The following is a 14,337-nucleotide window of genomic DNA, read 5'->3' on the forward strand; positions in this document are numbered from 1 at the left end:
AAAACTGTGCGTGGAAATCTGACTCAAAGTCTGCATACGCCAGAAACCCAAAATGTGCATATGGACAAAAATATTCAGACCTAAAAAAAAAAAAGTGGCATACGCAACTCAACCCCAGGTCACACCCTCTCCACACTTTCAATTTGCCATAAATGGTCAATGCGAAGTGGCTCATGAATGCGGTGTCCATATTTAATGACCCTTGACTGCATTTCGCTCGGTTCTTCTGAATCATGGCTGCTGAGAAACTGTGGACGAAGAAGCGGAACTTCACTGAAACTGAGGTGGAAATCTTAGTTGGCGAGCTGGAGGTCCGTAAAAACATGATAATATTTGGAGGACACAGCAGTGGCATTACCAACAAGAGGAAGATGAGCGAGTGCAAGTCAACAGCGTCAGTGGAACGAGGCGCGCCGTGGCTGAACACTTAAAACGGGGATCAAGTTATGTTGAAAATTCATAGCTGTAATTCCAGACGGAAAGTTTAACGTAATGATGACATTAACACCATCAAAATATTAGGTATATAATAATTATTTTATGAGGAACTAATGTGTGTTCGGGTGTATTTTCATTCGTATACATATTTGTTAGGTAGCGTATGTGTAGGCTCTCAGTCGTACAAGAGTCGTACAGCCTTTCCCTCGATTTGTTAGGTAGATTACTTCATCTTCAATTTCGTATCAGATTTCTATTGAGTGTTGGACCACATCAAATAAAAAGAGTGCTTGGAAAGTTAAGTACAACTTTAAGCCTTTCAAACTCATGAATTGGAGCTTTAGGACAAGATAAAAGGTTTATAGGATATTAATACACTTTAATATCTATCTGCAGACAAAATTTAATTAAAATCTGATTGTGCAAAATATGTTTTTTTTTTACCTGGCATTACTACATGTTGCATCTTTTTCCGGTGAATATGTCACCACTACCAAACTACACTAAATATTTATTGTTGTTATGCTTCTACATTATAGAGTTGATCTGCTTGAGAGACATGAGATGTGTTTTCTGAATGAGTTTAAAATAGCCTTACTGTTTGTCAAGACACCTAAACCTGAAATCCTGTTGACACTTAAATTGCACTAAAACAGTCTCATTCAGGGCATTGCTGGTTGTATTCTGGTTAAAATATGCAGCAAAAATTCAGTTTTCTATACCGCTTGTCCTCAGTAGGGTCACGGGTTAGCTGAAGCGTATTCCAGCTGAATGGAGCAAAATCCAAACTGTATTTTTTCCCACCCTATCACCGCATTCAAGATTCAAGAGTTTTATTGTCATATGCATGGACATATTATTGTGAGCCATGTTTTGCGACTCGTATAGAATCCTAAATTCCCTGACATTCCCAGCCCTACTCCCAATACTTGATGCTGCTCACTCTCACCCAGACTACCTCTAGCGGCCCCCAGGTAAATTGAGTTTAAGGTCTTTCAAGGGAAAAGTCTTATTTCATGCCAATACAAAACATCATACCTTACAGAGTTGTATTGTATCCCATTAGATTATACAGGTGTATCTACAGGAAATAAAAGTATCAGTAATACAAGAGTCATTCTAATCAACTTACCTTAAATGGTTCCTTTGAATTTGTGGTTGATCCAGACTTGACAGAGTCACTTTTATTTGTGGGACCATTTTTTCCTGTTCATGAACAGGCCTTAAATGTTACATCAAAATGTGCACGATGTACATTGAAGACAAGCCAAACTTACTCTTTTGTCCATTTTTGGAGTGTTCGAAGCAGAACAGCCTATGGGATGAACACGCAAACATGTTTAAAGATGAAACACTAAGGATAAACAGCAGCTAAAAATTATACACAGGGCTCCAGACTAACTTTTTTTTTTTTTACTAGGAGCACACTGGCCCATAATTTAAAATTAAATGTCAATACATTTTAGAAGCACACACTGAAATCAACTTGCAAAGTAAATATTCACATTCTCTCTCTCTAATAAAAGACAATAAAAATAATAAATACTTGAACAATAAATGGCAACTGTCTTCTCTAACCACTCTGTTTCTCTGCCGAGCTTCTGGAAGGCGTCTTTGGTGGCATCATATATACCAGTAGCTTAAAATATGATGCAGTCAACAGTCATAACATGTAACATTTAAAAATTGTACTTTATTTACAAAGCAGACCTCCACTCAAACAGTATGGTTATTTGTTATTAAATACTGCTCAATTCAGACATGATGCCTGTCAAAAAATACTAAGAGTTGAAGCAAATATTATTTGGTGAGCTACTCAACATCAGCAGCCGAGCTACTGCTGGCTCACGAGCCATCTGTTGGAGACCCATGTGATTGCGTCACTGTTTTAAAGCTGGATACTCTGTGTTTATGTTAAAACAATGTAGACACACAACTAGTGTTTTGGAGACAAGACATAATTATTATACTGATAACAAGAGAGGAAAGGTTGTTAAGTGACACTTTAAAAAGTAAGTAACGTAATAGCCACTTGTAGCTTCCCTATGGGACAAAAACGAGCTCTGAACTCACCGCATTGCTTGTATGTTTTAAAGACAAAATGCCACTGTGGTAAAAAAAAAAAGAAAAAGTCACATTTGGGGTCCAAAGACCAGAGGCTAGACCGAAAACTAGCTGCCGCCAGTGAGGCAGAGTGACCTCCAGGGAAAACGTGTAAACAAAGATGTCAGAAACGTTGAACTGCAATAAGATTGAAAGGTGAGCGACCACAAACACTGCCATTGATAGGCTTCGTCTGTGACAAGCTGTCATAAATTGACTCCACATTTTGCAAACTATTTTTAATTCTCATGGTATTTTGGGACAAAGTGAGTCCCTTGTTAAATCAAAACGGGATGCATATTTATATCTGGTTGCACATGGCGAGTTGATGAAAAATGTACTCGCAATGTCTCAAATTGTAGTTGTAAAAAGCGACCATTTAGTTGCAGTCTGGAGCCCTGGTACTTTTAACTCACACATATTCGCCTCTGTCACCATCCACCACAGGCTCTGCCCCGCCTTCAATTGCGCAAGGGTAGTGGTAGCATCTTTTGCACTTGTCCACCTCACAACCAACTGTGGCGCCACTCTTCTTACATTTGGCACACTTCTGAGACAGTCAAATGAACCAAAAAATTTGTTTCTGGTATTGAATGGGTTTGTCTATTATTTTATTTGTTTTTTTCTTTTCTTACCAGTTTGTTTCCTCGCTTCACCTCGGTCTCCACGTCTTCCACGGAAAAGCCAAAAAGGTCGTCAAACTGCGGCGAATCCTTGCAGTAAATACCCGAGGAGAACAACTGTGAAACCAGAAACAAGATCAGTAAGATTGAAGTAACATTTTCAAAGTGTCCAGGAAGAGACCAACATTTGTGGGAAAAATGTGCCTCAAAAGTCACAAAAACTGGGAAACTGAATATGGGACATCTCATGTGTAAAAGTGTAATGACAACCACACATCCATCCTCTCCACCGCTTGTCCTCACTAGGGTCGCAGGGGTGTACAGGAGCCTATCCCAGCTGACTTCAGGCGAGAGGCAGGGTACACCCTGGACTGGTCGGCAGCTAATCGCAGGGCACATATAGACAACTACTCACATTCACACCTATGGACAATTTAGAGTCTCCAATTAACCTAACACACGTTTTTTAAATGTGATGACAACCTAAGATAGCAAATGGAACTATCTCCTCAGTAAAATATTGCTAAATTAAGTAAGTTATAAAGTTGTAATATACAACAGTTTACTTCTTTTTACCCTTGCTTCCTTAAGTCACCTGCCTTCTTTGCGATGCCAGCATTGTGTTTTGTCAGATGCTCATTGATGTAGAACTTTGTTTCAGCTTACTCCTCCACCTCCACAATGCTACCTTGTGTTGTATTGTTATTCCTGCCAGACATTGGGATACATGTATCCATGTTGTTTGTCGTTTTACTGCCACTAATTCTCAAAAGGTTAGCGTGCAGTGATGGCCCCTAACAAGGAGTGAAGAGGAAGCAGATAAATATTAAGATTGTCATTTCCAATGTGCGCAATGACAGCAATTGTTTTTGGACAGAACTATACAGTACTGTCAAAATGAATTCCTTCCGGAACCAAGTACGCAGTGTACATAGTATACATATTGAAGTGTAAGTACAGACGTGTACGAATTGAAACACAAATGTAGTCTGTTCTGGCATCAAGCTGTTGCCGCCATCAAACGTTTATTATACATTGTAAAACTTTTTCTTGTTTTATTTATTCAATTAATACTATTCAAGGTTGATAGTATCATTATTTCAATTCCTATTTGCTTCTTGATTATTTTTAGTTTGTTTTTTTTACCATTCATTCCTTGCATACAAAGTGGAAAAAAAAGGACAAATGTCAAAAAGTGAAATATTGTAAGTGTCAACAAGTAAAAGTTACGTGTGAATGAATGACTAATTATCAGTAATAGACATAGGGAAGTGGTAGGATGAAATATAAGATCTGCTTTTCAGACATGTTGAATTGTGCAAAAGTAACCATGTGATATTGCTTCATATAACTTGTTACGCATTTCTGAAACAAATAAACATGCCATACCACACCGAATACACCACGTTAGGTGTATCGATATCGCTGACATCAGCCTGAATTTTACTAGCATCTAATAGGAAAAGAAATCAGTGGTATCACACTTGACTAATGATCAGGCCGCGCACACAAAGCAAAATGACTGCGCCGAAGCACACGAGATGTCGCGAGACCAGATCACGACCACAAATTAGCTGCAGGGTTCAAAACGTGAGGAAAAAAAGTCGCGGCTTATACACTGGAAATTACGGTAATAAAAAGTAGGAGAAATAGAATGCTGAAAGACTTTATCCGACAGTGGGTAGGAGATGCCTCGAAGGCGTTACGCTTTGGGCGCCATAAAGGGGGGAAAGTTACAAAAGGTACAAATTAAAATATGATTATGCTATCTGGGTTGAGATATTTTTTTCAAATACAGTCATAAAACAATCAAAAATTATCTCTTTGTCCTTTATTTGCAGTAAAAGTAAATATTGGCCAAAATTGACCAACCACCCCCTATATCTGCATGAAATGGTTTGGTCCTGCCTTAGCGTGGCGGTGCTTCGTAGCAGCCCGAGAGATACAATGTTGCCTAGTACTGAAATAAAATTTGTTTTTCAAACAGGGATGCGACAAAGAAGAGAAAGGGAGAAGGAGGAGATTGGATAGTACTACTGGGGCTGCGTTGCAAAACAGAATGGCCCTGTATTTAGAAACAGAAGTACGTGTCCCGTTTTGAGTTTGAAAGGGAAACAATTTTTGCTTCATGAACAAGATCATTAAAAATAGTCTGTAAAATGTCAGTGGCAATAATGAATGACGAGGTGCTTTACATGAACTTTAACGGCAAATTCATATTACTCCAAAACATGCATCTAACCAAATTCAGGCTCGAGTTAAATAGCATAAAAATAGCTTTTAAGGGTCAGTTAAGTCCTAGAGATGTAGTGACCACAGCTGCTTGGGAGGCCAAATTTTCTTTTCTTGGGGCCTGGAATTCCTGGCACATTTTTTGGCACTCTGAGGGCGGGCATTGACTAGACAGCCCCAACTCATCCTCCTTTCTGATTGGTCACTTTAAATGCCTACTGTCTCCAGGTTACAGCCAATGACAATATATCATACAGCAATCCCTCGTTTATCACGGTTAATTGGTCCCAGACCCAACCGTGACAACTGAATTTCTGTGAAGTAGGATTCCTTATTTATAAATCAAATACAGTATTTTGGTAGAGCATAGAAAATGTGTGTACAACCTTTTAAATATGATTTTTAATATTCTTAGAGCAATAACTTAGATAAATAAAACCCCTACTGTCACCTTTTACACTCCTATTATACCAATATAGTAGGCATAATCAGCGCAAATAAGACATTTAAGACATTACTAAGATTCACGCTAGTGTGTGTTGCAATACAAGTGTTACGAATGTGTGGAGGACAAGTGACAATGGGTGTTTAGAGTTGAGTGGATTACAACCGCAGCAATAGCCCATGTTATTATGATTATTACTATTATGCTGTTGTGAGCGGTTATTCAGACAGTACACCCCAAGCGTGAAGAGAGTGATCTTTATGTGCACCTATTATGGTTATTATGTGCGTGGATTTTGGCACTGTTTTTACGCGATATGCACGTCCGAAAAAATCCAAAATAGTCAAAGGTGACGCGGACCACTAGCTGCGATTGGTCGGCTTTTCGATATGACATAATTTCCGGGTTTTTTCTCTCCGCCAAAGCGTGAAAAAGTCCACCAAACAAAAGGAGCAATGTCTCAGAAAATAAATATGCAAATATGGAAAGTTCTATGAATATGACATAAATGAGTGGTTTCAGAGCCGCATGTACAATAAAAGTGATTGACGTTCCACATCGATTAGTTCGGGCTCCAGCAACGATCTGGATTACGATTGTTTACTACTACAACGGAAGCTAAATAGCTAGTCAACAAGTTTTTTTAGTGTAGTATTGTAAGTCACGATTCTGAAGCATAATTGAAACTGAAATACAGCCTAAGTGTGAGGTTTGCGCTAGACCGGAAACGGGGTGTGTTCGACCACTGTATGGACTACTACTGTCTTCTACCCTGTCATGACTCATAACTAAATGACCAACTAATTCTAATGTTTGCCAATTTTGTAGGTTAAACTCAACGCAGCTATACATGGTATATGACGTTAGCTAGCTAACTTTTGCTTCTTTGCTAACACAATCCGTACAAGCGAACGGTAGTAATATTTACCAAACAGTTCTGGTGAGCTATGACATTTTCTTTGCGAAGCAGATCCCCGGTTACAGTCGTCTCTTCGATGCCTCCACAAAAGAGGCAGCGGTGCAACTTATGCCCGGGAACCATTTTGACAGGTGCCCGACTTTCGGTTACTTTTCAAACTTGAAGTCCAAACGCCGTCCAAACGCCAACGTAACATCCGGGGCAACTGTGTTTGGACACGTGACACCGGAAGTCCGGCAAAAAATTAAGTCACACAACAAGGCAAGTTACCGCTATAATTACACACAGTGCTGTAGTATGATGCCCATTTCCTATAGTATTCAAAACTTACCGTTTTCTTTTAACGTATAGATAGGGGCAACATTGGTACATTCAGTAGCCTACAATACAGGAAACAATCAAGTTTACTGTACTACCTCTTTGGCTGCGTCCTTGATCAAGTATGTCCTCGAAGGCACGATCTTCTTCCTGACCAAGCCAGGTTCGTCCATATTGAACACTTGCTCTGGACGGCAATCAATTTCATCGGTGATTTTCGTGTCTGTGGATGCAGCTTCCCCATGCAAAGAAACGCTACACAGTTGAAAGCGTTTCTTGAAACGATCGAACCACCCGCTGCTTGCCTGAAAACCTTCCCGCGCCGACGACGGTCCTGTTTCTTTCTTTTTGGGGTCGTTGGCGCCTTCAGATAAACTCGTAAAGTTCTTGTAAAGCTCCCGCGCCTTCTCACGGATGACCTTACCGTCCAGGGCAATGCTATTCATACTGCACTCCGTAATCCACACCGCCAAGGCCGACTCCATCATCACGATTCCTTTGTCCCGAACAGTCGAAACGGTCTTGGCACTTCCGCAGACACTACTCACCGCGACGGTATTCCTTATGTCTGCTTCCTTCTTCTTTATGTACCGTACGGTACTCTCATTCATGCCATAATGGCGTGCTACTGCGGCGTAACTTCTTCCTTCCGTTAGCATATCCAGCAATGCTACCTTTTCCTGAAGCGTCATAACTTTCTTCTGGCGCTTGCCAGAAACCTTGGAAGAAGTAGAGCTTTTAGGAGGCATCTCGGGGACAAGATGTCAAGAGATTCACATAAAAAAGTCACAACGCATAGACACGCAGCGAAACACTGCAACAGTGACGGTGAAGGAGCAGAGATTCCGGATCCGTGCGAGAAGGCATTGTGATAGTAGCGTTTCTAGCTTGTATGACACCTTGGACGGACCGCCTCCCCCCATATAAATTAAATAAAATAAAAAAAAAACCAAAGTTATACAAAAGGTGCAAAATGTAATATTTTTTTAAAAAACTTATTAAATAGAATACAATTAGAATAGGCAATTATTTTTCTGGCGCTCCTGCATGTCTTCACATACCAGATCCCCCCATAGTAAACATCCAATCACTGTTAGTATGCATGCGCCACATTTAGCCTGTAGCCACCAAGTAACGTTAGCTTATTGATCACATCCATTCCATGATATGGTCTACATAAAGAGATGGGCAAACTACGGCCTGCTGGCCACATGCGGCCCTCCAAGCATTTGAATCCAGCAATCCAGATGCTTCCAAAGCATTTTAATATAAACTTTTAACATAACAGCTGGCAACATGGCTTAAGAGTCAATCTGAGACAACCTAAATGGTCTCGGATTTTTACATGCAGCAAACCATGGGCAATTGCCCATGTGGCGCATAGTTAGAACTGCCACTGATGTGGGGACTGGGGCAGACACCCAGCGCTGAAGAAAATTAAAGGTGCCACGCAAATATATTAGTATTAGATATGTTACACAGAAATAAGCAAAAAACGTTATCATCAAGTTCTTTTTAATATATATAAAAATGTCACAGGGCTGTGACATCACCATACATAATGTACAGTATAGCAGCTCCAATAATAAACATCTCAGGACAGGCATTAATGAACAGTATCTACATTCAGAGCATGAAGGGAATAAGTTATAGCGCTATACAGTCACCTCTGATTATAAACAATATTTTCTTTTCTTTTTTAGTTGCAGTGTACAGGTAACACAGCTGAGGAGCCTTTGGGAACCCTGACAGACAAACAAACAAGTCTGGAAAGCTGATGGCAAAATATAATCTACAGTCATGACTTTCCTGAAAGGACAGAGTAAAAAAATATGATATTAGAAGTAAAAGTGACAAAAGTTAGTGTTTTTTTTTTACAAATAAATAAAAATGTGTCACAACTATTATCAAAGGTTTTAAAATGTGCTCTCATTGTGGGTGACTTGATGCGGGTGGTCCACATACACTAATACTGTAATAACTGAGATCAGTCCTGCTGGCCCGTTACATCTATAACTTCATCATATGTCATTAAAATAAACATATTCATTCCTGTATGGGATGTATCCTCTGTTAAAACCTTACTCACATTAGGGGGACATGAGGCTTTAGGTGGGTGAAATATGCTGGTTTCAATGTAGACAAATACATCACTGACAGCCACAGAACATTCATGAGGCAGGAAGGAGGGAAGGAGCTACGCTGAGGATTTGATGTCAGAGAAAGGCGCGCAGGTCTCACTGCAACTGGATGATGTGCTGAGGTGTCCTGATCCACTGCCTTCTGTTTTAAAAAGAAAACTGACATTCAATATTTGGTACACTTAAATGAGAAATGAGAGAAAATTATTTTTCAGCCAAATCATCCAAATTTAAAGCAAAACACTTTCATAAAGTTAGGTGCATGTATTTGGACAGTGACACAAAATGTATTTTATGATTATGCCTTCATACACTGGCATAACTCAGCCGTAATTTTGAGCAATTTCACATAAAATATGGCATTTACCACATTACCATATACAAAAACTATCATGGTGGCACATACAGTATGCCGACCGAGTACAAATAACACTGTGTCGATCTGGGTAAAGATGCAGACAAATTCACCTCTTTTCTGCACATTTAAAAGCATTGCACTTATCATGCAAAGCAAGGCACATATCTATACAATATAAAAACAATTTGCACATTCTGAATGTTTTACAACTGTGGCAGTATTCTTGTGTGCATAGTAGTTGTCTTTATTTTTTTTTGCCAACAGACCTTTTTTTGTATTTTCAAAACGTTATTCTGAACAGTGTGATATAATCAACTCAAATCCTACCTCTTTGCTGAAGCATATAGTTAGAACTGAGCCGTGATACGCTGATATGTATCAGAGACATCCCTTTATGTTCCTTGGACTAAGGCTAAGACTTCTGGCGTGGTCTACCATCTATCCCTCTACTCTATTTTTATATCTTAACCCAACTGGTCGAGACAGATGGCCACCCCACAGAGCATGGCTTCTGTTCAAGGTTTCTTCCCCAGAGGGAGTTTTTCCTTGCCTCTGTCGCCAAGTGCTTGCTCATGTGGGGTGTCAGTTGGGTTCTCTGTTTTCATTTATGAATGTGACTATCATGTGTAAAGTGCCATGAGATAACTGCCAGTGTCAATTGCCGCTATATAAATAAGTTTCATTTAATAATGCTGTGCATAAACTACATACATTTGAATCATGACTACATTGCACAATGTCATTTCACATTTTGCTGTTACCATACATTTGCATTAAGATCAAGTGGTGCAGTAATCAACCAGATCCAGCAGATGGCGTTTCACCTGTAGTACAGTGCTATAATGGAACAGTGTGGCCTTGCACTTTGAGTTCTCCAACAAGACAGGCAGACATGCATGTCTTGTATTGAATCCTATTAGAATGTACCTAATTATGTGGCCAGTGAGTCAACTGTATATGTGACCACCCCTGTAGTTTCCCCTCCATATTACTGTATGTTGAGTACCTGAGCTGGTGAGAGACTGACACGACTTGGACTTAGCAATGAGTGTCACCAGATTAGCAGAGGCCATCCAGCCCTCCATGGAGGTGTTCAGGTTCCGCACTAACCTGCCACAACCAGAGCAAAGGCAGTCAATATCATCAGTGATTTGTGACTCATTAGTGTCTTCTGTTGCATTCACCATTGTCCGTCCTCCCCTTCCTTCACCAGCTGCACCACGTCTCCGCTTTTCACCGCAACGTCTTGAGTGGAAGCCTTCTCGTAGTCACCCGTTGCCGTGTATTTACCAGCACACTGTTCACAAAAACACACCTTTTTATATTTTTTGTGTTATATTTTTATATGTGTACACCAGTTGTTGCTACTTTTTCCAGTTCAAAGCATGCGGCAACATTTTCACACCTTTTACTGTTTTCTGCCTTGCTACTGTGTGTGTGTGTTGCTATTTATGTTGGATTATGGTGTAAATGTTAAAAAAATATATTTTTTTTTCAATAAAAAAAGATCCTTTTTTGCCTCGGTTTGCAAGCATTCCTCATTTAGTGTCTTTTGGTGTTGTTAACACACTGCATGACTCCAATTGTGTTCTTAATATATTTTTAACACAAAACATCATTGTTAGCCGCCTATTGGCTTGCCACTACATGGAAACAGGAAGCGGAAGTCAGCGCCATCGCCCATCTATGATGTCATCAGCGGTTGACTCTGTAGTTCTTTGCTAACACAATTACGCAACAAGTCTCAAACATGTTAACACAAAATACATTTTTATAGTTTTACAATTATAGTTTTACATGCAAAAAACAATTGTAAATGCATGATGAATGAAAGGGATAAATGATCATAAGGTTACGTTTACTTTCACTGAAGACGTGATTGTTCCCAGACACAATGTGGCAGTAAGATCAGCATGGATACCACCTTTGTGTTTTGCCATTAGTTATTTATTGAATTCAATTGTGTTTCTCATCTTCTTCATCAAAATGCTGGCAATTTCAACTTTCTTTGGCTTAATTTTGGGTAATTTTGCAGCCGTGATCAAAAGAAAAGCAGAGACTTGAGGTGAAAAACACTATTGAATTCAATAAATAACTTGCATAGTATAACACTATGGTGGTGTCCGTGTTGATCTCGCTGCCACATTGTGTCTTTGGCAACAATCACTGCTTACTACAAACTATACAAACTATAAAAATGTGTTTTTTGTTAATATTTTTGGCTTTTTGGCTGGAGTCATCGGAATTACATAATTTCTTATGGGAAAAATGTATTTGGTTAGAGTACATTTCAGCCAGAGTCAGACCTTCTGGAACGGATTAATGACACTGTGTGTGTGTGTGTAATATGTATATGTATATATTAGTGGATCTCGCAAGATTAAAACGTGACTCTCAGCAAGTGCTTTTTTTCACCGGAGTTCAACAGCTGCCGCGGTCCAAGCAGTAGCTGCAGTAATTCTACACTTGATCAAAACTTGAGATTTGTCAGATCAAAACACAATTGCTGCATAAGACTTCTATCAAACATGTGAACTGATCATGGGAACTGTAGTTCTTTTAGCCTAAACATAAAACTAATCTACTGCAATCTGTGTCATGTGTCTTTCCATACCTACATATAGAAATAAAAAATGATCAGTAGCAGCAGCTATAACTGCTGTCATTATTTTAACTTTTATAATTTTGTTAGATTAGTTTTAGTTTTTAAGTTTTTGTTTCAATTTGGGGAAAATTTAAAGGACCTATAAAGGCACCAAGCACCATATGCATAACAAATTAAGTATGCGGGGATATCCGTCACCTTTTGTTTACTTAATTAGATGCATAAACCAATGCAATGTAGGTCATAATGTGCGATGCAATTAAATACATTTAACTCAGTTTTGTGTTATAGGAGAAAAAGAAAATAGTTTCTAATTGTTTCTATGTGAAGCCATGTTTAATTTTGTGTTTAGAATATCCCACGGGCCAATAAAAAATGAGCTCTTGTTTTGCAGGCCAGACTTTGGACACACCCGTCTTCAGGGTTAAAGTCACAACCTTTTTTTTTAAACCTTTGGCTTGTTAACTTCAGTCTGTGTGTGACTCACTAGCTTTTTGCCATTGTCATCCTCTGGGTCAGAGTTAAGAGGATCCTCGCCACTAGAGTAGCCTTCATGCTCCTCCGAGGCATCCAGCGATAGAGACGTCTTGTTCCAGCCTGAATGGATGAAAAAGAAGTATCAGGAAATGTGATAGAGGGAAAAAAAACATATGTTCAACCTGTGTTGAGAGGTGTATAAGGCAAGAAAAAGAAGGAAAAGCGGGTATCCCATAATTTCAGTTTAACCTCCTTTACCCACAGCTTGTAATTCTGTGACAAAAGCCCCAAAGGTCAGAGACGCAGGCAAAACTCAGGGTGGGTCTACGAAAGGTTGGCTGCTGTCAAGAGTAGCTCTCAACTTAGCCTCTAAGAGAGGTTCTAAGAGGTGTTCAACCATCTCGCCCTGCTCAGGTGGAGAGAAAGAGCTGCATTTGAGGAAACACAGCCTGGCTGAGCCAATCACACCTTCACATGGCATGTACGTTGACGGTACCTTTGAAGCCAAATGGTGTCGGGTCGCTCTGGCGCTTCGTCTTGTGATCGGGGCTAGTTGGAGAACCTACAGATATTCGCGGAGGAAGGGATATGTGTGTTAGAGCATGAAGGAAAGAAGACATCATCCAAATCCTAATGAAGGACTCGCTAATCTGATTTATGGGATGATTAATACAGTATGTAATTATCCAATCAAATTGTGCCACACTGAAAGGATCTACTGCTACTACTCCGACTACTAAAGCTGCTGTGTGATACCTGGAGATAACAGAGGGATCATGGGTAAGGTGAAACTCTTATCATCTGTGGTCGGCACCTCTGTGGAGGGAAGCATGCAAGTGTTGGACCTAACCATGATCTCGCAATAAACTACATACTATAAACCTCTTCAAAATACTCAAGCCATGTCAATGTAAACAACCCGATTGAATTCACCGCTGAGTTTTTTATCGTAGGTGCGTGGGCTATAAAAGCATATAATGGCGAGGGTCTGTAATTAGGTCAAAAACAGCTGTGGCTGTAGGCAACCTCCGGTTGTAATTTTTTTACTCTACAATATGGCGGTAGCTACATTTGAAGTATCACGAGTGGTTAGCATCCAGCAGTTTTAGCTACATCTGCATGTGCTTTAAAATGTTGTATTATTCAGCTGTTCAACGTGTTACACCACACTCATTGGCACAGGCTATTTTTGTGATTGCTGTGGCCAAAAATGTCTGATTTTGTGGCAGGCTTTTCACAAAGTTGGGGAAAAAGTTGCAAAGATTTGAGCCTTTTTGTTTTTGTAACATTGCATCAGCTTGTGATCTTATGAATTTGTTGTCAATGTTTTAACTGTTCTTAACCTTAACCTAAAAAAGCACAGGATTTCAACAAATCAAAACAAATATATGCTTAATTTGCACATTTAACTCAAGTGCAGACCACATTGTTGAATATTTGCAGCAATTTTCCAGTTCCCCCAGGATCTCACAGGCCATTTTTGACAAATTGCAATGGATGTTTTTTTTTAGGATTTGCATGAGAAAGTGAAAGTTGCCATAGATGGTTGTGATTTTCACTTTGTGTAATTATATTTGGGACATTCAATGAAAAATAGTCATTACTTAACAAATAAAAAGAACAAAAAGACTGAGAAAACCATCCTACCAACGTGGCACACAAAAATGTGCAAAGAAGT

At 39.5% G+C, this 14,337-nt stretch overlaps 2 protein-coding genes across 12 annotated transcripts in view; both read right to left on the bottom strand.

Moving 5' to 3' along the window:
- The window catches only part of phf11 (PHD finger protein 11), a 23,307-nt gene extending 15,332 nt beyond the window's left edge, over nt 1-7,975 (bottom strand). The window contains exons 1-5 of one of the 5 annotated variants that reach the window (XM_054787028.1): nt 7,177-7,975; nt 3,177-3,281; nt 2,958-3,088; nt 1,716-1,753; nt 1,571-1,644 (exon numbers count right to left, since the gene is read on the bottom strand). In XM_054787028.1, coding sequence (XP_054643003.1) covers nt 1,571-1,644; nt 1,716-1,753; nt 2,958-3,088; nt 3,177-3,281; nt 7,177-7,827 — 999 coding nt within the window. In that variant the 5' untranslated portion in view covers nt 7,828-7,975. Of the gene's footprint in view, nt 1-1,570; nt 1,645-1,715; nt 1,754-2,957; nt 3,092-3,176; nt 3,282-6,769; nt 6,973-7,176 lie in introns of those variants that run through there. The other 4 variants (XM_054787030.1, XM_054787027.1, XM_054787032.1 and 1 more) reach the window with 4 other exon arrangements.
- A 582-nt stretch (nt 7,976-8,557) lies between these two features.
- mcf2lb (mcf.2 cell line derived transforming sequence-like b) overlaps nt 8,558-14,337 on the bottom strand; it is a 40,920-nt gene continuing 35,140 nt past the window's right edge. For 4 of the 7 annotated variants that reach the window (XM_054787021.1, XM_054787020.1, XM_054787018.1 and 1 more), the window contains 6 exons: nt 13,416-13,475; nt 13,156-13,221; nt 12,670-12,779; nt 10,762-10,874; nt 10,584-10,687; nt 8,559-9,361 (listed from right to left, as the gene is read on the bottom strand). In XM_054787021.1, the coding sequence (XP_054642996.1) occupies nt 9,276-9,361; nt 10,584-10,687; nt 10,762-10,874; nt 12,670-12,779; nt 13,156-13,221; nt 13,416-13,475 (539 nt within the window). In that variant the 3' untranslated portion in view covers nt 8,559-9,275. Of the gene's footprint in view, nt 9,362-10,583; nt 10,688-10,761; nt 10,875-12,669; nt 12,780-13,155; nt 13,222-13,415; nt 13,476-14,337 lie in introns of all 7 variants that reach the window. The other 3 variants (XM_054787023.1, XM_054787019.1, XM_054787024.1) reach the window with 2 other exon arrangements.

Source organism: Dunckerocampus dactyliophorus, chromosome 9 (assembly GCF_027744805.1).
Source record: "Dunckerocampus dactyliophorus isolate RoL2022-P2 chromosome 9, RoL_Ddac_1.1, whole genome shotgun sequence".
Classification (NCBI taxonomy): Eukaryota; Metazoa; Chordata; class Actinopteri; order Syngnathiformes; family Syngnathidae; genus Dunckerocampus; species Dunckerocampus dactyliophorus.